The sequence below is a fragment of the Buceros rhinoceros genome, unplaced genomic scaffold (assembly GCF_000710305.1).
Source record: "Buceros rhinoceros silvestris isolate BGI_N320 unplaced genomic scaffold, ASM71030v1 scaffold11646, whole genome shotgun sequence".
In the NCBI taxonomy this organism is placed as follows: domain Eukaryota; kingdom Metazoa; phylum Chordata; class Aves; order Bucerotiformes; family Bucerotidae; genus Buceros; species Buceros rhinoceros.
In genome coordinates this window covers 65,832-92,305 of record NW_010419376.1, presented here as the reverse complement: position 1 = coordinate 92,305, position 26,474 = coordinate 65,832, and the positions used below count along the sequence as shown (strand labels likewise).

The window sequence follows — 26,474 nt, the reverse complement described above, 5'->3', positions numbered from 1 at the left end:
TGCAATTGAACGTCAGCTGTGAGCTTAAACGGGCATCTGGGATCTTTTGGAGCAGGGAGAGCTTAGGCTGCTCGTGATATCCTGTGTAATGGGCCCAAACAGCCCATTACAGCCCTGCTCCAGCTCCAGTGTGTCTCATCTGCTCTTGTGACAGTGTTATGTGGCCGAGGTAGGCAAATATGGGCAGCTGGATCCTGCTGTGCATTGTAAGCACACGTAAGATGTATAGCACATTAGAGCTCAGGGTGTCCTGGGAGCATCAGGACTGCGCCACAGCAGAGCAGCAGGCATCAGTAACGGGTGGTGTGATGGGCAGAGCGTTAGTCCAGGAGCATGCTTTGCTGTAACCTGCTTTCTTGTCTGGGCTAGCTAAGTGCGGCCTGGACACAGTCTAACATGCTATGTGAGACAGCAACAGGACCGAGGTTGGTGGCTCTGACCCTCCTTCAGTCTCTTGCTTACTCTTCCCTCATGAAGATGAGATGATTACTATAGATGCTTCTGCATCCCATAAGCTTAGATTTCAGCTTCAGCATTATGGAAGAATTTGTTTTCTTCCTGCTCTGCCTTAGGGTGTGAGTAGAAACAAATATAAGAGCTCATCCTGGTAAGAGGGCAAGGAGCACAGATTCGTCTCTTGATTTTTCTCGAGACAAAAGAAGGTGAGCAAAATAAATGGAAGAGAACGAGAGAAGGAGCTCTAACGTGCCTCTCCCAAATACGGAAAAGACGGTTCTGCTCCACCTTCTGTTGGATGGTTGGTTTGACTGATTCCTTAAAGCAGGTTTCACTGCTGCAGTGCCTAGGGAAGTGAGTTATCTCATCATTTACAAAGGAGTTAATAACCTTTAAGAAATTAATATATGGATAAAGCCAGTGTCACGGTGATACGATGCTGATATCATGCCATTCATGATTTACTGCACTTCAGCTGCGTGAGGAATATTTTGGTATTGAAAAAGATATTACAGAAATGTATTCTGAAAACCAAGCATCCAGAAGGCTGAGAGAAAGACAGAGTTGTTTAGCTTTTGACAGTATTCAGTCATGTGCAGACACAGGCTGGAGCAGCCAGGTCATACTTACCTCAGATGCCCTCTGTTCACTGGGAACCATTCCTAGATGGCCACAAACGAGGACTATAGTAATTCCCTTTTTATTTTTTTTTCCCCTCTAAGGATTTTGTGGAAGAGGAACTTTCTCTGGTTTACGCATCTTCAGTAGTACGCTGGCCTGTAGTTAACTTGCTCTTCTGTTCCGGGATATTACTCTTACTTGCTGTCACTGTCTTTCAGTAGCTTCTTTTACTAAAATGGATATATTGGGCACAGCTTGAATGTGTGTTTTAAAAGATACAGATAGAGTGGGTTTGCTGTTGCTGGAGCTTGTTGGACATCTTGTTGGACAGTGAGAAGGGATCCCCAGCTCTTCACAGCATGAAGAAAAAATAGCTTAAGTTCCCCTTATAAAATAAGCGCTCTGTCATAGCTGACTGAAGGACTGGGGTGAAGTTCACACTGTCAGGGAATGTTTAGTATTTTCCCACTTTGTTGGGCCGTCCTACCCAATCTTTTGTGCATGTCTCCTTTATAATACTCCCGCCTCCTTCACCACCCCTCTCCCCTTGAAGGAGATGGGCAGGTAAAGACACATCCCTGGTAGCAGGGCTGCAGTAGCAAGCAGTGAGTGTTTCTTGCATAGGATTTGTAGGGAAAAGGCAGTCCAAACTTTTTGGACACTAGAGAGCAGAAAAAGTAGTTCCTCTGAACTTTGGATTTCTTTGTTGATCTGCTTTTTGGGGCTGCGTTGTCATTCAAATGCAGATTATGAGATGACAGTTTAGCTGATGACAACAGGAGGCTGCCAAGTGGTAATCTTGGCAAGCATTAACCCGGAAAAACCTGGAGTAAGTTAGCTGCAGATTGCAGAATGTGGGGCCTTTGTGCTTTTTTCTTTTTACAGTAATAGGATTGTCCTTTCTACAGACTAGTTTGCTTCCTTTCTTACATGTGGTTATTGAAAAGGGTATTGGTTGTTCAGTGCAGCTAAATCACTGAATTCAAGATGCAGAGGTAGGTTGCACAGTCCCTGTGTTCTGTTATGATTCATTAGAAGTGGTAACTTTCACACCTGGGTGTTGCATTTCCAGATGTACCCCCTAAATCTTACGGGTTTTGTTCAACACTTTGCAAATTGCTCCGTGCTTAAATGAAGCCTCTAAACAAGGTCTAGTCTTCTTTTGACATCAACAAATAAGTCCAGCTCACGTGACTATTGTGCATGCAGTTCTGAAAGGAGAATGAAAGCCTGCCATATTTGTCAGATTCTAGCCTACTTGCTCTGGAGCTGAAGGAGTTTGTTCCAAAGTAACTGTCAGGTGTGGGTTACTGGTCTCTATTCTGGAACATATGGTGTTCTCCTATTTATGAAATTAAGGAATTCTTATATATCTCTTCTTCCAATGTCATTTGTGTTTTCCCTCCCTCAGGTAAACCTCTTGCCTATTTCTTGGGAGTTGATAATTATAACCAGTGAGATATGGCAGATTTGTAAATTGGAAAAAAACCCCACCACTTCATTTCTGGGGAAAAGCTAGAAAGTAAAGTCCTATTGGAAAAGCTGAGGAATAATGATAAACTGTGAAAGTTCATAGGCAAAGTATTAGAGGAGTGACCTCCTTTCTCCCAGTCCATTTCTGCTGACAGCGATGAAACTTGTTCAAATTTGACCTCCTCGCTTTGAAGGCTGCCCGTTTCAGAGCACTGGTGATGTATGGTACAGAGCTCTCTGTCCCTGCTGGGGTTTCAGTTCTAGGTTGGATTCATTTTAGCCACCTGTTTCTTCCTTCCAGGGCTGTGTCTTAGTGAGTTATGGGGAATTAGTTGCTTTTTAATCTACTTTCTGATGGATGGCTATCACCTGCGTGCTCAGAGATAATGGATACACGCTTGCCAAACGCATGCAGAGACGATATATATTTGTTGGGAATGTGATGTCTCTGTGGTGGGAGAGAGACTCCAGTTAAAACTAGGTCTTTAGTGGTGGGTTATGAACGCTGCTAAATTTTGTTTTATTAAACTTCTTGGTTACTGCTGAGAATTTGTCACCAGTTACATTTGATCACCCAAATAATACAAAATTGAATGGTGGTATGGACACTTCAGAGAGCACAGAAGTCATTAAAGAAAAACAGAGAACATTTGTACCACAAGCAGTAAAATAATCAGATTCAATTTAGAAAACTAATAAGAGCAAATGCATTTGGGAAGAGATTACTTTCAGTGAGGGAGGGAAATGTGAAGAACCTTTCTGTACTAGTCAGCTATGAGCTAGACACATTCTTAATAAGATATGGCAATTCTGAGCTATTGAGATAGGGATTTCATCGCATAAAGCAGAGGGGTAAAAATCCCTCTGCTTAGATTGTACTTAGAAGTCTTTCATTGCGAGAAAGCAGCAAGCTGTGGTACGGTCAGAGAAGGGCAATAATACTGGTCAGGGCCCTGTAAGGGTTGATTTAGGATAACAGAAAGGTACGTGAACTTACCCAAGATTGATTGTGTACCTCTAGGAGAGATAGGAGTTACAAATATCAAAGGTAGAGAGGGCTCTTTTGGGGGAGTCGAGAAGATGTGAGCGTGATTAACGGGATGGTGCTGAGGTAGGAAAATCTGAAGCAGTATATTGGGAACTTTTGCTGTTGGAGATTTATCTCTAACATGCACTGTGTGCCAGGAGATAGACTGACTGCTCTACATCGGGCTGTAAAGAAACCTTCCAGAAGAGGCTCTGGAAGTTGTCTTACCAGGAAATATTTAAAACTGGACTTTGTTGTGGAGAGTGAAGTGGTGTGGGAGAGGTGGAGGACTTGCATCCACCTCTAATCCAGACAGTGTCTGGTGATCAACTGCAGATCAACAGTGATCTGCCCACGATCAACTGCTCAGTTAAGAAGCAGGACTTTAGCAAGCAAGTATTTTGGCACCTCCACCCGCCGAGATGTAAAAATCCTTGTGAAGAGCTAAGCTCTCATTTAGGATTTGTAATAATGATAAAACCCCCCAAAACTAACAACCCAGCAATGAAAGCTACTCCCTGTTGTATCGCTTACTGTGCATATGTGACGTGCTTCAAAATGATGGTGTGTTCTTCTTTTGATCCTTGTAGAAATAGCTGAGGAGAAAAACGGAAAAGAAAATCCCATCCCTTTTGTGGAGTCTTCTGCAGGAGTTCAGGAATTTCAGCACTGTCTTTTGGCATAAACTGGTTTTTCAAGAGACATTCCTGCCATTATGAATGAAGTAGCAATAGTGAAGGAAGGGTGGCTTCACAAACGAGGTAAGTGTCTCTTCCCTCCAGCACAGTAGATTGACTTTCTCTCACGCCATGACGTGGCCTTTGGCATATCTTCAAATCATCTGTTATTTTCCTGTTCACCCTAATGGGAAACAGCATATATGGAGTGTGCATGAGTTTCTCTTAAGTTGGAGAAAACGGAGGTTTAAGGAGTTTTCTTTGGGCGTGAGCGTGTGTGTGTTCCCCAAAAACTGCATCATCTGCTTTGAAAATGATGATAAAGACAGCAGCTGAAGGAGATGCTACTTTGAGCATTGAAGGTTAAACTGTAGCAAATTATTTTGGTTTATATGAAAGTCAGTAGCTTTTCTTTTAGTGTAAGAAAGTAGAATTATCTTAAGGTGAATCTTCATTTGAATGGTGAAACATGTGCCTGTGTTTTGTGAGCAATGCTGTGCTTTTGCAGACACTTGCTAGAGAATGCGCTGTTTTGTTAGTGTCTTGTGCCAGCGTCCTACTTGTGTTTTGTTCGCTCTTGGTATCGGTGTCCTGGATAGGAAGAACAGCCTTGAGTTTGTGCCCTCTGTGCATTTCTGTTGTACCACTAATGACATTTTTTATAAGAAGTTTTATTCTTGACCAGGTGGCAAAACTGAAATAGCATAGTCAGGTGTACCATTATGCCTTTTGCATTCTGAAATGTTTCATTCTCTAAACACTGGGTTTGTTCTTTTTTGAGGGGGTAGGGGGGTTGTCTGTGCTACAGCATTGCGCATATAAAATATCTGACTTACCTGTTCCTTTGTATTCTACTATTGTCTCTTGGAGAGGAGAGAGCAGTATTAGGTACTTTCCATAATATTGTCATTTGTTTGGACCAAAACCAGGATCTGTGATCTGCAGCAGTAGGGAAGCTTTCATGATTCTGCAGACTCAGGATTTTTCTAGAGGGTTTGCAACAACTTGCCTGAAGGTGCAAAGGTGCAGCATAATTATTTCTGGAAGAAAATAGAAATACGTTATCATAACCTTGATAAAGGCTGATGGTTCTTCTGCAGCAATAAGACATTTCTAAGAATTTAGAAAATGTGTTCATAATCAGTGTTTTAAAAGGGTGGAAACATTTCTAGCAGCTGGATATACAACTTAGTTTAGCAAATTGTCTGATGCTTGATGTAAAAAACGTTTTGATGAAGTTTTTTGGTGTTGGTTTTTTGTTGTTGTTGTAGTTTACTTCAGTTAGAAGTGCCTTTCTACTCTTTAAGTAACTCATTTGACAATTCCAGCATGTCCAGGCTACCTTGTTCTGATAAAGTATTACACTGGTTTGGGATGAAACAGAGAAAGGAGAAAGAGAGAAAGAAACACAGTTATGCTTCCTGTTCCTATTTATGAACCTAGAAACTCTTCAAGTGAAAGAGATATGTTTTTATTTTTAAATTATGTTTTTAGGTTGAGGGGGTTTTTTACCATCTATTGTTACAATTCTTTCTGCACTTAACTGTAACTTTAAAAAAAATATTTTGTTATTTTGAGGAGCACTGTACCAAAATCTGGGGGAGAAACATTTATTTTTAGAAGTATGAAAATGGTATTGTATTGTCAGCATGATTCAGAGGCAAATGTGTCTGAAATGTTAGAACAGTCATGTTGTATTTCAGGCTTGTTTGCATTTAGTCTTGAGAACTGAATTTTCACTTTTTCCAGGATTATGACAAAGCTACTTTCCAGCAAGGAGACCTCTGGAGGAGGACTCAGTAAAAGATGCCCCGATCTCCTGATTTTTTTTTTTAAATGGTTTAAGTTCCCTTAGAGAAACAGATTATTATCTCTGACAGTTTTCTGATAATATTAAGATGAGACTATCTGCTGAACACATTTCCATTTCCGAAATGCATTTCCATTGCGTGTTCTGCATATTTGGGACTAAAAATTTGTGCCCAAATGCCCAAACTGTTAAATGTATCTTGGCATTTTTTGGATGCCTGGTTTCATAATCTTTTTAACATATTCTTCAGTGCCTTTTTGCCTTCTCGGTATGTGTGGTGACACCTATTTTATTGCACTTCATTGACTCTGCAACTTCTAATCTGGTGTTGTCCATGGTGAGGAGGGTTTCAGAAAGCAGTGCCATGTCCTCCTCAGCTTGCTGGTGTGTCAGCTCCATTACTCTTGTTTTTTGAGCTGTTTTGGGATCAGTTGAAAAATCCAGTTCTTTTGGCTGGGGGTATATGTGGGGGAACTAATCCACATGTGTGTGCACGTGTTTTGTAAAGGATTTTTTTTTTAAGCATCTACGTTTATTGCCAGACCCTGTCAGTTTGCTGGATCTGCAAGATCAAGTACTTCAACCACAGGATGTTTCCAAAACTGATGTCTGATACTGTGTGCTTCAGAAGTTAAGGCATAAACAGTAATTACTGCAGGGAGGGACTGCTAAAAGAGGCTTTTAGATAGAGGAAATGTGTATTGTTTGTCTTTTGGATGATTTATAAAACCAAAGGTTGAACTGCATGTGTTCTTTAAAGATGGTAGGGCTTTCCACAGACAAATGTTTTAAGTAGTGACTGGCCAAAATCCAGACTAGGCAATGATATCCTATCCACCTAACGTTCCCTCGTAGCTTTGGTTGGATATCGTGTCTTAGTTCCTGTCCTGAGCAGTTGAACAGCATGGCTGTGCACAGTTAAACAGTTGCTACATCTCACCCCAGCAGTGGCTTAATTTTGGTCGTTTTAATGATTTGTGTGTGTATAAATCAGGCTGCAAATTGCTCTGGAGCCCTTCTGGATGGCAGGTGTATATAAGCATAAAGCCATCATTAGGAGCAGGTGTTCTGGCCTGGCAGGAGAATAGCAGGGCGTTCTAGAATTGTGGAGTTGTTTTCTTCTGTCAGTGTGCTTTACATTTCTCTTTTTGTTTCCAAGATTAAAAATACAAATGGAGAAACGAAATTAAACATCGTTGCCTGGCCGAGAACTCTTGGCAGTTCTGTAAGTCGCTTAAAGGAAGCTCTACTTCCAGTAGTGCAGATGTTTGTTTGTGCAGGGGTCAGAATCATCTCCATGACACACATAACCTCAACCGGGCAGAAGTAGAAGAATTCATGAATGAACTTTTTTTTTTTGCCCCTTTTCCCATTGGCAGTGCTTGGTGCTGTTACTCTAATCACAGTGAGGTGATAGACTCTTGTGTGAAGACAGAAACAGTGGATAAAATATTAACCACTCTTTGCATAAGTGCATGGCTGAAGTGTTCCAATGCACATGTAGAAAATGTGAAAACTCAGACTTGGGGTTGGTAGTATCATATGTGTACGTCCAGAATATGTAATCCTTGGTGGTGTTACACACAAGGTTTGTTTAGTGGGAAAGGATGAGGGAAATGGATTTGATGCAGAGGTGCTATAATTGTGAGTGAACTTGAGGGGGAAAGGAGAAAATTATCTACCCAAATTGCTACTTGTTGAGTTCTGAGATTATAGGTTTTATGGGTGTATGTCACGAGTGTCCTTAATTTTGGTCATGTGTTGTGGAACTTTTGGGATAAAAGAGGTATGCTCAAGTGTATTTTATTTACTGTTCCATTTTAAAGATCTCATTGGATTTCTTGCATCTTTTTGCTCTGGTCCCTGTTTATAAAGGTCCTTCTATTGTCTTCAGTCTTCATCCTGTTGGTTTTTTTTTTTTTAGTCTTTCTGCAAGGCTAACAAAGAGGGGGATTGTGCATTTTGATACTCTGTCATCTCTGTCTTCCCTAGTATGTCTGGTTTTCTTATTAGGGCATAGACTCATATGGAAAAAAGAGCCTTTTGGAGGCAGAAAAAGAGAGGGAGGGAAAAATGTATACTGACATTTAAGAAAGGAAATAAACAGAAAACTCAATTTCTCACTCTGAGAACTCTGAAGCAATTATAAGCAGTAGGAGAAGCCTGTGTATTTGTCCATTAATATTTAGCAGCAAATGTGGAGCTAGCTTTGCTTCTGGTTTTAAAGAGTATATAAACAGTTCACAGTAGTTTTAACTATGAAAACCAGAGCATGGCCTCCAAATGCCAGTTTGTGTGTAATTTAGGCAGGTAAAACTATTTGACTGGTTGGGACGGTGGCTTCTGAGCAGATCAAAGTTTCTAAAGGTCCTTAAAGGAAAAATTATGCAGAAGATACTTATTTCACTTACGGATATACTACTCGGTTTTTTTTTTGGTTAAAGCATTTTTTCTGTAACGAGTTGGAGTGATGCAGATGTCCTAATAAATACCCGGTCATCCGTTGTGGTTTGCCTTGCACTAGCTTCGTTGCAAGCAATGAATGCAGGATCCATATGTAAAATACAAGCCAGGAGTTAAATGCTGATTGTTGCTCTTCCAACTTTCTCTAGCAGAATATATAGACAGTGAACTTCAGCCTTGTTAATTTGAGCACAGGTTCATACTTTCAGTATTCTGTTAGTATTAATCAAATAAGGATTTTATGAGGTATAACCAGAAGTTGACTTTTTAAGGCAGTGAGTCTCTTGTGTTACTGTTTTTCTCCACCACCTCTTTCTTATCTCTTTTCTGTTTTCACCATGTTCTGTACCTCTTTTTGTATGTATGTGTGTGTGTGTTTTATCTTGGGGTGTTTTTTATTTTTTGCCTTGGCTTCTCTCTGTCCATGGGATGTTGTGGTGTACATTCTTGGTGTAGTCAAAACCTTCGAGGTTCAGATTAGTTCAAGGATCATCTGGCTTTCATGGCATTTCAAAAGAGTGGCTGTAGCACGTGATACAAAGGATCCTAAGACACATCTGAACTCCGAAGATGCCAGCTATAGGGGACACAGCTGCTTCAGAGGAAAAATGGGGGATGGGGGGTGGTGTTGGGAGAAGGAAAGGTAGGAAACAAGACGGGGACTGAGCAAAGAATGGAGGGGGGGAAGTTTGTAAGGGAGGGAAGGAAGCTGATGCTACTTCCAGAGCTGAAGAGTTGGGTTTCTAGGGAAATCTGTTGGTGCTCTTATTGGAAACAAAAGATAAGCTGTGTCAGTTTGTGGTTTTTCTTGTGTGTCTCTTTTTCAAGACAAGAGGCAATAGTTTTGCAATGCTAGCTCTCAGTTGCTTTCATTTTGCTTGCTCTGTTCTGGGAAAAGGGGACTGGGGAGGAACCAGGAAATCATCAACCAATAAATCTGACCTTGGTGGTAGGCAAGATGCTAGAGACATTAAGAAAGGATGAGATCACAAAACATCTGGAGAAATATGAGCTGATAATGGCTAGTCAGCTAGACTTTTGGAGGGTAAATCTCATCTGATGGAATTGTTTGTGGAGAGATCATAGGAAACAGGCTGGATCCAGTGTTCTGTAAAAAAAGTCTGCTTTGGGTGACGGGGGAATCATGCTGAGAATTACCCAGTACAGTGGAACTAGACTGTACTGCATCTTTGAAAGAGTTAGCATAGCCTAGAGATTGCTCATCTTCCTTCCACTCAGCAAACTGCTTAAGTCTTTGGTCATCTTTGTTACTTTCCAGTGTCCTTTTAGAATAAAGTCTTTCTTCTAGAACATTTTTTCGTGTAGGAAAACCTATTCTTTAAGCTATAGCTTCACATTTTTGAAAGGTGAAATCCAAATGTTTCTTTTCAGTAAAAATTCCTCACCCCCAAAAAAAATCTTTATTCCGACATTTTCCCCCTCCTTTTTTGCAAAATAACTTCTTTAGAGAAGTCATGCTAGGTTAAATATTTTTCTCTGTGCTTGCAAACCAACTGTCTGGAACTTATATGTGAATGACAGCAAACACATTCTCGCTTTGAATGGCAAAGAGGAAGAGCTCAGATGTTGATGCCCACATAGTTTATGTCAGTCCTGGAAGTTTACTTTCATATTCTGTTTTATTGTACATCAGAAGCGAAACAAACTAGGTCTCAATTTTATTTCTAAAAGTGAGGTAGCATCATAAATTACTGTTGCTTGTCATTAAAAGAGATTTGAGAATGAGTGATCTAGGACATTGCAAGCTCTGTTATAGTGAGCCTGGGAATGCTTGATCCAGTGGATCGTGCAGAAACTGCCTGCATTGGCTTTGATCCTCTTTTTCACAGTTCCTTCATTTTTGAGAAGGGAAAGGTAGGCCTGTGGGGTGGGGGTGGGGAAAAAACTCCACGTGTGATTTTCTGTTCTTTTTTTTTTTCCTCCCCTCTCAAAATGCATATTGAGAAGTCATCAGGCTTGGATTTAGGAAGAAGGAAGTATTAAGTTGAGTATACTTTTTTGAGGTAAAGAGAGAGCAAGAGAGTACAGCTTGCGGGAGTGGTTTTAGGCAAGGTGCTGTGCCATGCATTTTAAATTTGGCGCCTATCCTCACTGGAAAACAGCTTCCCCTGCAGCCCCTGTGTGGTTGCCAGAAGGCTCCTTCCCTTCCAAAGTTCCCTCCTGGTGCTTCCCCTGCCTAAGCACCATCAGCTTTACTCTCTGCCTGTGCCCACAGCTACCTCTGCCTAGACTTGCTCTGTGTTATCACTCTTAGTCCTAGACTTCACCATCTGAAAAAGCTGGGGAGGACTTTGATACTCATAGAGCAGTAACATGGTGACATGTAGTGTATCTCCTTTTATTCACATTTTACATGACTAATATTTCTCTTAAAAATTAGGGTGGTGGTTGGTCTCAGACTCATTCAGGAAACAAACCTAAATGTATATTGGAAAGATGGATTTGCTTAACATTTGAACATTTAATTTGAACTCGTTTTAAAAGACAGAGCATTGTGATGACTGTCAACCTTGTGGTTTTTTTCCCCTTTACATATTTAAGTAACTGATTAACTAAGAAAATAAAAGAGTTAAATCTTTAAAAAGCAATCTCTCATGGAGCGAAGACAGGGGGAATTATTATTTTCAGATGTATTATGTTGTAGGTACAATGTGACTTTTAAAGAGGAAACAAAAACCAGGAAACTGTGAGGAAAGAGGAAGAAAAAGAATGGAGAAAGAATAGCACCATATTAGGTGTGAAGTAGTGTGCTTCTGTGAGAAATATTTACTGCAGTTGAAAGGGAAATAATGAAGACTTGACTTTGAGTGCAGTTGGAAAACATGTTACAGAACTCTGGAAATATTCTCCCACCTCTTCAAGTTGAGCCAAAAGTTGAGTGAAAAAGATAGGTGGTCAAACAATATTGTGAAATTTGTCGATTTATTCAAAAGTGCATGGTCATGTTTGAGGACAGCCCATGTAAACAATCATCACAGATGGCGGGCAAGTCAGTCACTGTTTTTCTGAGTCTCTTGGGTAAGTTGGGAGAGCATGTTTTGAAGTGCTGCCCAAAACCCAGGCCTTTGGTGACCTGCATGCCATGGAGTCAGTAGTTCTGGGCATGACTGCAGTGGTATTTTGTGCTAATATTGAGACTGAGTGCAGCATCTGAATCATTGCCAGGCCTATCAAATCGGTCTCCCCTGCTTGTGCTTTAGTAACGTACTCTTAACATGAGGATCACAGAACATGCATGCCAGAGAAGTGGGTTTTGTGTTGGTTATGAACCACAGCCTTCAAAGGATATACGTGTTTTGGGAGGGAGCCTCAGTCTTATAATAGTTTGGGTTGGACAGGACCTTTAAAGATCATCTAGTCAACCCCCCTTGCCCTGGGTAGGTACATCTTTCACTAGATGAGGTTGCTCAAAGCCCCATGAAACCTAACTTTGAAAACTTCCAGTGATGGGCCATACCGTGACTTCTCTAGGCAACCTCTTCCAGTGTTTTACCACCCTTGGAATAAAAAATTTCTTCCTTATATGTACTACTATACTAGGACTGCTTGCCATGTCATGATAGGCCTTTGTAAGAAGTCTGAGTCTTGGTCTTAGAGGCCCTCGTTAGATATTAAAGGCTGCAATAGGGTCTCCCTGGAGCCATCTCTTCTCCAAGCTGAACAGTCCCAACTCTCCCAGCCTTTCTTCATAGGAGGGGTGTGCAAGACAAGTGTTATTATGCTGCAGTGAAAGTCTAACTCATGACGTTAACACTGGTGTTACTTGAGTGGACTTCACGTGCTGAAGGAGGTCAGGGCTGCTTACAGCAGCCGCTGCAGATTTAAGTGCAGCCCTTATGTCTGTGGAAGCTTTATAAATCCGTTCTCACCTGTAGAAGTCATGAGATTTTGGAAGTTTTTGCCACATTTTGCTAATCCTCATGATGCAGAGAAAAACCGGAAAACATAACGTGAGTGCTGCCTTCACAGTTTAGACTAAGGAGAAGAAAAAGAACTGTTAAATTACTTTTAATGAAAAAACTCAAAGTAGAGGTTTTAAAATAATTTATAGTTATTTTAATTATTTTTATTTTTCTGAACTCTTAGCCGTAGCAGTGTACCCTACTGTTTCTGCAATTGCATCAAAGGATCTGGGGATCAAGAAATCCGTCCTGATTACACTTCAGAAAGCAAGTGGTGTGAAAGAAGAACTGCGTTTCCTGCAGGAGGCTCGACAGGTCTAATGGCTAATAGAAACATACAAATGAAACTAAATCTCAAGATTTAAGGGGAAAATGCTTATATAAAATTTTTGCTGTGTATTTTCATATGAGCCATGGTACATGCCATATTACAGCTGCCAACGTAATGCCACCTTCTTCAGAATGGTGTAGTTACACCGCTGTGGAAAATATTTGAGCCAAGAAGGGTTTGTGCCCTGAAATACAAGAGTACACACTATTTTCTGTATTCTTGCCTATATGCCTGAGTTGGAGCTTCACAGTTGGAGTGTCAGTAAAAAGTTACATCCTTGAACAAACCTGTTAAGTGGTTCAGGATCCATTGTCAGGCCTCTTCATAGCTGCAAAATGGGAATACTACATTTTATTTGCTGGTTGGTTTTCAGGGGCTTCCAGGCGTGGATTGTCTGGATTGGTGGTTTTTTGTGTGTCATCCATATCCCTGCACCTGTCTATGGTCTGTAAACCTTCTGTGAATAGCAGTCAGTTAACTAAGTCTTTTCTCTGTAATGCAGATTTTTGGGGGTTTTGTTATTTTTAATTTTAAATCATGCAATCTCATTTCCCTTTCTGTCCTCATTAAGTAGAAATGAATTTTTGGGAACACTAAGAGAAGAAAAGGCATTTATTTCTCAGTTGAAGACTTAAATGTGTAGGTGCACAGGCTTTATTATATGTTTATTATTCCACTGCAAGTTTATGCACAGAGCAGGTAAGAAACCAGTGAAACTACGGAGACAGTGCTGGTTACGGGGCTTGGAAGTAGTTTTATGGGTGGAAACTGATTTTTGGTCGTAGGATGCTAATCCTTTGCCACTATAAATTTGGTGATCAAGTCATTCTCTAGTAAGTGCTCTTACTGCTGCTCTGGCAGTGCCTTGAGAAGACCATGCTTCAGATTAGTGGCGTTTAACCTCCCAATCATCATGGCTTTTTCTTAAGCAATTTTTTTAAAAAACAAATCTTGCCTTTTTACATGGCTGTTAATAGAAAAATCGTTTCGCTGCTTTAATAATCTGTTTGGTGATAAGTTTCAGACAGTGAAGAATGGGATGGTAGTTGACTTCTTCAACTTCCAATTTTCTTTGCATCAGAGGTCATCGTAGTTCTAGGTTGTCTTTTCTGGTACAGATAGGTTTTTACTATAACACAAACATCTGCAGGTATATAACTGATGTATGTCCTGGTGATGAAGTCAAAGTTGCCTTATTGCATGGTAGGAGAAGTATTTATTCTAAATAAGAATTAGAGAAAAATTACGTTAGTGTACATGGAAAATGACTGCAAACTTGCCAGCAACAGCCTTGAGCTGCCTTGCAGAGGTACTGCCCACTGAATGCTGTTGCGACAGCTTGTTTGTGTTGTTTTTGCTCAAGTTCAGCCTCTAAAGTCAAGATATCTTGATCCGAGAGATGGGGAGATAGTTAAATTACATCATCATGGAAGAACACCAGCGTACTTAGCTTTAAAGCCATTCAAGACTACATTGGCACCCCTTTGTTATACAGTGTGGCTGGAAACGAACTGCAGCAATAATGAACCAATCCATCTAAATCACAGCAGCTGAACAACTGACTGTTCTATCTCAAAATGCAAATGCCTTATGGAGAATGGATTTAATTGTAAATGTTTGCTTAGTAGGGAATATGAGCCTTTTAGTTTGTGACAATAATCGTGAATACAAAGACCCACAGAATTTTAGGGTTTACATAGCTTGTCCCTGTTCTCGTAACAATATTTCAAAGTCATTCTTTTTTTTAAAATGTACCATTTGGCATTTTTCTAGCCAGTGAATAGAACTCTAAATGCTCCATCTCTAAGCACTGTTTCGAAAACTGAAAGATAATTTTAGCTCTATGTATTTAGATCAGGCAGGATTTTCTGTTGTATTCCTTCCAAATCTATGTTAGGGCTTTTATATAGCTTCAGATAATAAGAGAAGAAAGTGCTGACTTTCAGAGCTTGGTTGGATTTCGTTTTGCAGTGCAGAAATGCCAAGGGTAACTTAGAGTATTAGCGTTTTCTTTGAGGTGCCTCTCAAATGATTAAAAGGTTGCTGTTAGTAATTTCTTTTCTAGTAAAACAAACAAACAAACACCACCACCACTATCCATGTATTAAAATCTTCATTCTTTGTTAAATTCTTGAAACCTGGCTGCTGAATGCAGTTGGTGAGGGTGAATCTCTGTCACTGATTTGAATGAATTAAAAGAGTGTTGCTATTTTGGGGGGAAAGGCAAAAGCTTACTGAGCTTCACCAGTAAAAGGAGAGTAGAAAGCAGAAATACCTGCCTCCAGGCTGTTCCTAGGTACCTTTCTGTGTGAGGAAAGACGGATAAAACTTTGAAAACACGCACGCTAAGTGTGCATGTTTATGCTTCTGTTGGCATTTTGTGTGTTCTTTAATAGCCTTCACATGTGGATTAGTCCTGAAAAAAAAAACAGGGCAACCAAGCCCCCTGAAGAATAGGCCTTTGTGACACTGGAGAAGTTTACTGTGCCAAAGTTATGGTAAGAATTTGTAAATTTTGGCTGCTGGAGTACTTCCTTCCCCTGCTGTGTTTTTAATGTTGGAATCTTAGAAGTGTGGAATAGAGAGTGTTTTTTAGGTTCGGTTGGTTTTTGGGTTTGTTTTTTTTTTTTAATGACAATGCAAACATTCATTTCACAAACTAAACCGCCTGTTCACATGATGCTGCTGGGTGTATATAAACACCCCGTTGATCTTGTTCTGCAGAACTCTTTGCTGGGCTTCCTGAGTCACACAGAAATGCTCCGCTGCTCTTTTCAGGGCTGTGCTGTGGACTTAGGCTGTATCTGCTCTGATTTTGTTTGCCAAATTAATGTCCCTGAAAGAAATGTTTTTACTTGGAACAGGACCTTCAAACCGGGGATGTTTTTCTATGTCTCTTTTTCTCTGTGTTTAAAATATTTCATTCTGCTATCTCGGGAATGGTTTTTGTTTTGCCTGTATTCCTCAGATAAAACTGAACCTGTTGGGGAAATGTTTAGTACTTCTTAGCTGCAAAACAACATACATTGTTTCTTCATGTGGATATTATGTTGAATGTTTTAGTTTGTGGGTAGGCAGAACGGTTGGGATGAGAGAGCCCTGCAGAGCAGAAAGGGCCAAGAGGACGCCGGTGGCTGCACTGCCAGGTGAGCCTTCCTGGCAGCCTGGGACACAACAACGAGCTGTACAACACAGTTGACTTCACGGGGGTTTTATGGAGTAACCAAGGGCAGAATTCAAGTCCAAGGCTAGACTGTCATGGTGACAAAATATTTAGACAACATTTTCTTGCTTGAAACAAAAGCTTGGATTGTGCAACATGAAGTACTGTCCTAGTGTAATAAACGATGTTGTGTATTTTTAAAGGGTTCTGTGTGTTCCCAGGCGGTCGCCTCTTGCCAGATTCAGCATGTTCAGGTGAAATGAAGCATTTTTCCTCCGGACTATTGCCGTTACAAGCTGGGTTAATTCTCCCCTTTTATGCAGTGAGGCTGTGAAGATGTAGCAGCCAAACCTGGCCTCGCATTTTGAACACAGTGGACAGCCCTGTTAAGACAGATGTTGTGGAGCAGCATCTCCTCTTCAGCTGTGGTGGCTCAGCTGCATTAAGAGCAGTACATCTTGTCGTTGGCATAGACTGATCTGATCCTGAGTGAGCTCTAGGACTTGGTAATTGCTGCTTTTATTGGGTTAGAATGTGCTGTTCTTGCTGCAATAGGAACCTTTTGTACTGCAGGTGTTTCATCCTTCCATAACTTCTTTACCTTTTTTTTTTAATGCCTGAGGTTTTGAAACCTTCCAGTCTTACTGATGCCTACCTGTGACTTGAAAGGAAGCCAGAGGTCTAAAGTGGCTGTAGTAGATTGTCCATCAGGAATAACGTAAAATGATTTTAAGATGAGCAGATACAGTTCAGTTCAGCATAACTGTGTCGTTTGGAGTTAATGCATTTTTTCCTAGTCTAGTCTGTGTTTCCTGGGTAATAATAGTTGTAATGTCAGAGAAAAGCATGATTTTACACGTATACTGCTTTCTCTGCTTACAGCAGCAGGTGGCCAGATTTCTTTCTGAAATAGTGGCTTGTCTGGGCTTTACAGCATGTATAACCAGATCAACTGCAGAGACTATTTTTTTGATCTTCAAAGAAGTTGATGTTTTCGAAGTTACTGCAGTTGTTGGAGTATACTGTTATTCACAGAAATGGAAAACAAAAGCAAAACATGGGGGTGGGGAATATACTTTTCTAAGGTTTGCATCAGCTTGCATCTTTGTATGCTTGGCATGTAACCGTGTCCCATTCAGAACAGGGCAGAGCTCATTCTTTGGGCTGCCGCTTTGTTGCTATCTACTAGTTCCTCTTACACTGAGCTGCAAAACCAGCTGCTTTTGCTTTTCATACCTATTTTTACCATCTCTAATTTGCTATTAAGATGTTAACTTCTGTCTCCAGTTAGCCTAGCCTGTCTCTATACTGCAACTACAATGTGAGGGCAAGTGAGCACTTCTGTGCTTTCTCTTGTGCTATCCTTTCTTACTGGGGAAATGGTCCCTGTAAACAGCTGCGGTACCGCTTTATTACCCTCTTTAAAAGCTCTCGCTCCTTGTGTTGCTTATAAAAGACCTGGATAAACTTGCAGTGCATGTGTACCGAGACTGCCGCTCACTGCGGTGCCCAGTAGTGGTCCCCATTTTTTTGTGTGTATCTATCTGGCTTGTCCCTGTCCTGTGACAGTAAACTCTGGAGAACAGGAACAGTCCCACTGTTGTATTTGTGCAGCAGGTGCTCAGCTCCAGATGTGTATCTGAAGTTGCAGTTTACTGCAGTAACACAAATCATTATGCTGTAGAAAGCTGTATCTAAAAGGGGGGGGAAGATCATATTCCTGGGGGAAGTTTTATACATTTTTAAGGGTTGGTTTTGGTGGCGTTTTTTGTGGTTGTTTTTAGGGCTTTTTGTGTTAATCCTCTGACAGGTTACTGGCAGGAATGTGAAAATATCAGTATACGTGAAGTTTTCTTTCCATTTTAAGGAATCCTCCTCCCTATGGCCAGAAGAAAGCTTTCTTCTCAGCAGCTGCTCCAGGCTACTAAGAGCTTCACAACAGCCCTTGTTGGTGTCTTAGAGAGGTTTGTTTACTCCTGTGACTAGACTGGGCATGCTTATGGCAAAACATCGTATTTCTGGAGACTTTTCTCCTTTCAGGCACCATTTTAGAAGTGGAATGACACACAACAGGATGTGTGGTGTAGATACTTGCTTGTGCTTCAGAGGCCGTGCATACCTTTCTGACCATGTACAATCCCGTGCTATTTCTCTTATCATTCATGTGGTGAAATAAAATATGGAGGAACACAGAATTAATTTCTCCTGTTTATGTCCAGTACACACACACAGAGTGCTTATTGATATTCTTCCTGCTGACTCTTACAATCCTCAGACCCTTTACTGGAGGCAAGGAGATCAAAATCAGGCACATGGCCAAGCAGACTTGAGGTTTTGTTCCTCAAATTTGATTTGAAAGGTGCAGTTTGATAAAGTTACATTCATTCTATTTTTTGCCTTAGTATTTTTATAAGTCTCTTGAGTTATCTACATGTACTATTAATGTTAGGATTTATTTTGTAGCGTTTTGAATGGCCCTGCTTTGAGTGGGTGATTAGGCCTGATCACCTCTAATGGCTCATTTCAACATAAAGTATTCTGTGACTCTTGACCCGTTTGATATTGGGTATCTCATGCAATAACAACTCTGTAGAAGCGTTTGGTTTTAGTTTTGATATTCCTTGTGATGGCTGTCAAACAGAAAATAAACAGGCCTTTTCATTTTCCAGTGTTGGTTAATCTGATCTGTTCAAATACAGAAGTTGGGATTTCTCAAGGAAAAGGTTCAAAACATGGAATAATAAACAAACCTTGCTAATTTATTACTTGTTGTTAATGTTATGGGTCTGTGCTTTTTTGCTTTAGTTACTAGAATATCTGTTTTACCAAGATCGTTATGTAGCTGTGAAACTGCTGGGAGTTTTGCTTTCTGTTGGTTGGTTGCTTGGCTGTTGTTGCTGTGAGGCTCACTGTTAGAAAGCAGAAAAGTTTCTAACTTCATCCCAGCCTTTTTCCTTCAACCTTTTGTAGCCCTTGTAAAAGAATGGGGAGAAATAGGGGTAGCAGGATGCATGGTGGAGCAAGCTGTGTTTTTCCTGATCCTCTCAAAGCAAGGCTTCAGTTATTTTATGTCACTGATGAAAGCTGAATTAGGCACCCTGGTGGATGGTCACCTTCAGCAGTAGCTGGTTGGCTGTGGCTCGTTGAGGCTCTGACCAGGGCAGAGGAAGTGTGCTTTACATTCACGTTGTCTTGCTGGTGGCTGAAGTTTACAGCAACAGTCTGTTATAAAAGTAGAGGCCTGGGCCATAAGGTCCAGCTTAGCAGCAGCAATTGACAGGATGGTCTACTGATAGCACAGGTGACCTGGAGGCTGAGCATGGCTGATCTGGTGCCCTCAGCTCACACCAACTCACAAGTTTTTCTTTTGTCCCACTCAGTATAGTGACTGTGTCCTTCGTGAAGGCCTGTTCGTGATGGCTTAGTAGTGGTCTGTCTTCCTTTGGCTGTTATGATGAGCAGCCACCTTTTGGAGTCGGACTCAGTAAATCACATGATCCACAGGGTGATGGGTCTCAGCTGTTTGTTCCAGGGTGACAGTCACCTCAAACAGTTGACATTAAATGCTGCTTTATGAATGCCCTTAAGTTGTAGAGGCTTATTTCACAACTGCTGCGCTGGATGGCTGCAACTGGAGTCTCGAAGGACAGAGTAAATTTTGGACCTGATGTGCCATTTCACTTAGAGCCTTTGAGGGCAGGGTTCAAGTCTGGCTCACCCAGAAAAGGGTAACCTTGACCAGTCTCAAGCCTCTGGAATTTGTTTTATCTGAGACAAGACAGTTGTGTGAAGTGTGGAGCCAAGGTCTCCATATGAAACTACATCAGATCTGTGTTTAAATCTGTGTCTGAAATAAGATAGCTGTAATTCTAAAGGGATTTGTTTATTTTTTATTGGTTTTTATCCCATAAAGGTCCAGAACAGGTTGGTTCTTGAAGGATGCTTGTCTAATACCAGCTTCCTATTAAAACTTTCACAAATTATATTAAAATTATACTTATGACTTGCCATGGATTTTTTTTTCTACTTTGAAAACTTGATACGTCTTCCTTCCTTTTTGCACAATACCGGGATAGTGCTGACTATTTTGGAAATAACTTTTCTTTGTTAAGATTTGGACTGTTGAATGCAAGCAAAGCCTGCATCTGATACCTTCTTTCACTTTGCTGGGCTGGGAATGCTATTAATGAAAGGCATAAGCATTCCCCATTCCTTGTTGCCTGGGGGAGATAGGTAGGTTGGTCAAACTGAAGGCAGAGCATCTAGAAGTTGAAGAGGTGGGTGGTGGTTTAGAGTATCGTCCTGGTACTGAGAATGGAAGCCAGCCTTCCCTGCTCTGCCACAAACTTCCTCCTATATGATCATCTCAGATAAGGTTATTTTTGTCTCTCTGTGCCCCAGTTCCCTGTCTGTAAAATGGTGATAACTGCACTTCCCTACTTCACGGGGATGTTGTGAGGACAAATGCAGCTCAGGCTGTGGGGCTCTTCTATGCTGTGGTAACTGGGAGCACAGTTGGAAGGAGGGAAATGTTCTACAAAAAAGCTTTCCGTTCTTTAAGCCCAGTGGTAGGTTGCAGCACGGATGTGAGTGTGGCTTTCACTGAAGCCAGGGCTTGACTGGTGCCATGCCTTTTCTCTGAATGTTTCTTTGCTCACTGCCGCATGCATACCCGCAAAGCGCATAACGTCCTGGCTAAATGCTATTGTTTGCATCCTTGGCTGCAGGCTCTGAGAGCCCAAGAGCCTGGTGAGACTTGCTACTCCTGTGTTTGCCAGCGTGGGCTGCTCAGTGACTGAATGGAGTATGTGCTTCTGGCAGCAGCCACCCAGTGCATTTCACAGACTCGCTCCCATCCTGGAAGGAGTTAAAAATACATATGAATGGTTTCTCACTTGCAAAATTCAAACTACTGTAGAAGTTACTCTGAGCAAGCCATGGACTGTAGCCTGACCAGAAGAAAGCAATTGTCCTTGACATAACTGGTTAAATTTCGTAGAAACCACATCCTTTGTGTTGCCACTGACAACAAAACATTCCTTAACGTTTGATTTCAAGTGCTGCTTTATTACCCAGCTGTACATGCAAACGTGTTCTCTTCAGAATAATTTCTGTCCAAAGACACTGCAGAGGAGTGCAAACCTCTTTCTGTTTTAACGTGGACTTCATAGTGTTTGTTTATATATAGTATAAGCAGGTAAGAGACAGGAAACCTATCTGCTTAACATTTACATTGTCACATGTCCAAAGGGAAGGCTGCGGTGAGCTGAATATTTGTTCAATCAAATCTCGCACATGCAAATTGAAGTCTGTTTTTTGGGGAACATTTTGAGCCAAGAGGCAGGAGAGTGCTTCGTTTATTGGTTGCTCTTCGAAGCATGTGGCTCATGTCAACTTCCTTGTTCACCTGCTTTGATAAATTCTATATTTAGTTGTCTCTACCCATCCACTTAAACAGGACAAAAATAACTTCAGTGTAATCCATCCTCTCTGTCCTTTCCTTCCCACCCCTTCCCTCCCCTTTCATTTTCTGTCTCTGGGTTTAAGGCATTCAGTTGTTTGGGAAGTGGTGGATTTTTTTTGTTTTTGTTTTGTCTCCTTAGGAGTAGGGTTGAGGGGCAGGAGAAAACATTTATACCCTGCAATAAAATTGTTGTGGAGAATATGCAAACTGTCAGAAACACTTCCTCCTCTGTTAAAGCATTTGCTAAGGGGTCAGAGTGTGTGCAGAGTGCGTGGAGGGAGGTGGAGCAGAGAGGTTGGGAAATGACTTGCATGTGGCATACATCTGTCTGACAGAAAGCCAACCGTGCCAGGGGATAAATGGACAAACAAATAGTGTTTCAGTCCTGAACTCGGAGGTTGAACCTAAAGTTTGCACAGGACCAGCTCTTCAGATAAGTTTCCGATGGACCTTGACTCCTGTTGTGCAAACTTGTAGGAGCTAGCACAGATACTGTCCTCTGAATCCCGGCTCAGGACAGGATCTACCACAGGCTATGCCTTGCACAGCTTCTTCTGTGTCCCACAATAAACTTACACATATTGTCACAAAGTCTGACTCAAATCAACACTGGCCAAATCGCCCGGCAGTATTTAAGCGCCTACCCCTTGACTTCAGCATGAACTAAGCACAAAATTAGTTAAGTGCTTTTGTTAGTCTAGTTGTGGGTGTTGACTTTTTTTTATCTGTGAATTGGATAGACAATGTCCACTGAACTTACCAAAATGTTTGCTGCCTGTGTTATCTGAAATATTACTGTCTTCCACTACTAAGCTGATAGGGCTTGGAGGGAAACTATTGTTTTGGTGAAACTGCTTTGAGATGCAGCCTGCCAAGTTCTTGTATCTTGAGCTGAGTGTTGGGTATGTTGTTGTTCCTGACAGACACATTGTCTGGAGATGTAGAGGGAGTGTTTGTTCCCACAAAACAATGTCACTTTCTGTAACTTCAGCAATTTTTAGTTTGTGTTAAAGGTGGTGATGAGAAGCTGGAAGATTGAGGGAAGACCCCTTGACTGATGCTTAAGAGAATTTAAGTTGTTTCGTGATGAAATTTTTCCTTCAGTTTCTGCTTTTCAAAAGAAAGTGAGAATTTTTTTTATGCTTATTTTTGCGTTCATAGAATTACTGCAGGACATGAGGAAGAAAGAAGCGGTTCTGAAAACTGATCACAGTTTTAAAGATTAAAATTGTCCTTTCTTCCTCCTCCCTTGCCTGAGTGCTGATGGAGGCCCCAGCCCCAGGGCGGCACTGCCCCATTTTGACTTGCGGCACCCTGGGTGACACAGGTGTGAAAGACAGCTAATGGGAGGACACCTGATCATGTAGCGGCTTCTGTGACATGGAGTGTCTTGGGCAGCACAGTGGAACCACTCATCAAAGCTGGCTTCCCCTTAGGAGCCTGAATCCCAGTTTGAACCCCTGGGCTATGAATTTGGGAGCCTGCCTTGTCAGCTCACCTCTGTGAGGTGGCATCTGCTTGCCTTGGCCCCTGCGCTCCATCCTGCTTTTAAAGCAAAGGACGCTTTAGTTTTTAGGAACGCTAATTCCTTGCTTTGCAAGCACCAATATGTGCTCTGGGTGTTTGAAAAGGAACGGGCCCCAAGTTGCGAGTGCACTTCTAATGCTTCCAGGCACAGCGTAATCCTGTTAGCAGTCCGGGTAGCTGCGATGGCACCGGGCAGGCCAGGCTACCTCACAGGCATCTGCCTTTTCTGCCTATTGAGTCAAGTCAATATCCTCAAAACTGTAATTTTCACTGTAATGACGAATTACACTTTGTCACAGTTTGCAGAATTTTGTTGTGTGTTTAATAAAAGAAAACAGATTCTAATGCTTATTATTTCTGAAGTCCAATACATCTGAACTAAAGCTCAGTGTATGCAAGACAAACTATGCTTTAATTTTACAATTGTCTGATGGGACTTTGCGATTTATTTGTTGTTACTTCCTTAATGATGTTGCAGTCAGAGGCACTGTTTTGCTAAATGTTGTGTAAAAAGTAAATTGTAGCACAGCAGATGTTGGTATTTGGATGGATGTCGGTGCAATGGGGGGACAGCAACAGTCATCTCTGTCAGCTGTCTTCAGGCTCGGCAGGCCTGCTGTGTGGTTACTTTGGTGTGTAAAAACAGCTCGTTTTGCAACTGGGAAGTTTGGCATTACATTTGGCACTGAGCCATGTAACTGGGTTAACACAAGTGTTTATCCAGCGATTTTCTCAAAATTGGTAACTTGGAGAAAATGTTTATTAAGCTTCAGTACAAAGGAAGGGGGAAATACGGCTGGATCACTTCTTTTAAAAGGGCATTGATGTTTGTAATGTTAAACCCCACTTTTTTTTTAATTCCCTTTATTTCCCCCACCCGTCTGTCTTTTGCTGTTTCATCATGAGTGTTTTTGCAACTTGCTGTTTACAGTTTCCTTTTAAAAGATTCAAACAGGGACGTGTACCTGATGAAATGCATGGTGTACAGTGTGCCGTAACTACCTTTCTCTCCATCCTGTGTGCTGTCATAAATTAGATGCAAAGAACCGAGGGCTGCAAGTGAAGCTGTTTAATTACCACCACCCCCCATTTGGTAGATATTCCAACTACTGCATGGAATGGGAGCCCTAATCTGCAGAGCAGTTGATTTTTGTATGATAAATTACTGTAAGTTTTACCTTCAGGTTAAGTACAAGCATCCCTGCAGCCCATCAAGACTTTTTCATAGGACTCCTGTCGATATAGGACATATTTCTTTATGGAAATAGCAATTTGGATTGCATTTTTAGTGTGGAGGGGCAGGAGAAAGCAGTAATTTTGCAAAGCAGCAGCAGTTTCAATCAGATTTTATACCTGAAATTGGGAACCTGTTGATTAAAGGTTTGTCGAGAAACTTTGTCATAACGGAGACATTTAGTTTGGATTAATTTTTCTCATCCATTTTAATCTTGTATTGCCCCTGTGATTAAATAACTAAATATCGTCATTGCTTAAAAAGGTTCCCATTTCTTTTGGAAAAGAGAAGATGATTAAACTGATTTGGCTTGTGTTTCCAGAACGAGGTCCCGAACAGGGAGCAATACTCTGCCCATGGGCTGGGCACAACCTGCCCTTCCAGCTGCCCCTATTGCTGCTGGGATGGAACCAGGACAGGACTGGGACTGGTGATGGCCACAGGCACAGCTGGCATGGCTTGAGGTGAGAGTCAGGCAGCCACCTATCCCTGTTCTGCCTGTGCTCTCAGTTGCCCAGCACCTTCCCTTCTGTCCAGTAGAGACCCAGCTCTGGGGACACCCCAGCTTGTCCCTTTGTCAGCATCCTTCTCTCTGACGCAGCAGACTCTAGCCAGGATTGTGGTGGCCACATCTTGGCTCATGTCTACCACGCTCTTCTCCCTCCACAAGGTGCCTCTCTTCTCCCCTCTTCCCTTCTTGCTCCCCTCTTCCCTTCTTGCTCCCCTCTTCCCTTCTTGCTCCCCTCTTCCCTTCTTGCTCCCCTCTTCCCTTCTTGCTCCCCTCTTCCCTTCTTGCTCCCCTCTTCCCTTCTTGCTCCCCTCTTCCCTTCTTGCTCCCCTCTTCCCTTCTTGCTCCCCTCTTCCCTTCTTGCTCCCCTCTTCCCTTCTTGCTCCCCTCTTCCCTTCTTGCTCCCCTCTTCCCTTCTTGCTCCCCTCTTCCCTTCTTGCTCCCCTCTTCCCTTCTTGCTCCCCTCTTCCCTTCTTGCTCCCCTCCTGCCTTGCTGGCAGCAGCAGCACCAGGTTTTCAGGGTGGCCTTGCTTGCCTTGACCCCTGGGGCAGCAGAGTTGCCCCTCGCAGCTGCTGCCTGAGCTGATGGAGTCAGATCAGGGACCAGCGGAAGAAAACGATGTCACCAGAGTGTGCACTAAGCATTGAATGACAAAGCAAGGTTTGCATGCAGGGTTTTCTGTGCGTGTGCATGTACCTTCCTGTGCAGAAGTCCCTGCAGCACAAACGTGGCCCCAGATGACCTTCTTTAGGAACGTTACCCCAGGTGACCTCTAGGGTTTTTTATCCCTCTTATTTTAAAAAAATATTTTATAAACAAGACTAAGCAAAAAACCTTGCATGAGCTTAAAGCTTTGTTTATGACTTTCTGGTGTTCTCATGCTTAAAAGTGTGGGAATCTAACTCTCTGGAAAGCTGCTGTAGTTGCTGCAAGTTCTCCTACAAACCTGAAGGGTAGCTGTAACCGAGCTAGGCAAGGGATGTGTTTTGGTGTCTGTGTTGCTTCTGTGCTTTGGGAACAAGCTTGTAAGAGTGGGAGGATAAACTGCAGAGAGTGCACCATGCTCAGTTACAGGACTGGGCTTTTGGGATTCCTGTGGTAGAAGGGGCGTGCATGGTGAGGGAGCAATCGCGTGGTGCACTGTGCTTGGGGGATTAGGTGTGGAGGAAAGGTGGGGCTGATGCACCAGTTCCTGACCTCTGAAAGTCCGGTGGGCCAAGAGCCGAGTTTGATGCCTGTGGAAACCAGTGTGCGTGTAGGGCTGGCTGAGAGTAGGGTGTGATGTTTGTTTTTCCCCTGGGAAATAGGAGCAGTTTTAAAAGAGATGGGAATTTTTGCCCTGTCTTCCCCAAACAATGGTATGGGGCATTGCAGGCTGAAAAGTGTAATTCAAGCTCTCATCTTCCTGTGCCCATCTGCCTTTAGCTTCTGTGTGGTGTGTACACTTTTCATTTTTGATGCTTCTTTTTTTTTTTTAAAATGAAAAGTGGCTTTAATGTACCAAGATGCTGTTGCAATGTGAAAATTAATTCATGGTAACAATGTCAAGGTATGTGGGTTTTTATCTGTGTGGGTATTTCATTCTTCCTTGTGTAAGAAACAGATTTTCGTGTGACTGACTGAATGCATCTCTCCTGGAGCTTGAAGCTGTTAGGGAGAGTTATGATGAGCTTACTGTAACAAATGACTTTATCAAAAAATAATAGTAAGGATTATTTGTATTTGTTTTTAGTAGGATGTACATAGGTTTCAATATTACAGGGCTAAATTGTGGTACCACTGAAATCCAGCAGGAA

General features: G+C 41.9%; 1 protein-coding gene across 1 annotated transcript in view; it reads left to right on the top strand.

Moving 5' to 3' along the window:
• Positions 1–4,167: 4,167 nt before the first annotated feature.
• AKT1 (v-akt murine thymoma viral oncogene homolog 1) overlaps positions 4,168–26,474 on the top strand; it is a 67,216-nt gene continuing 44,909 nt past the window's right edge. The window contains exon 1 of the mRNA XM_010138892.1: positions 4,168–4,338. Coding sequence (XP_010137194.1) covers positions 4,293–4,338 — 46 coding nt within the window. The 5' untranslated portion in view covers positions 4,168–4,292. The remainder of the gene's footprint in view (positions 4,339–26,474) is intronic.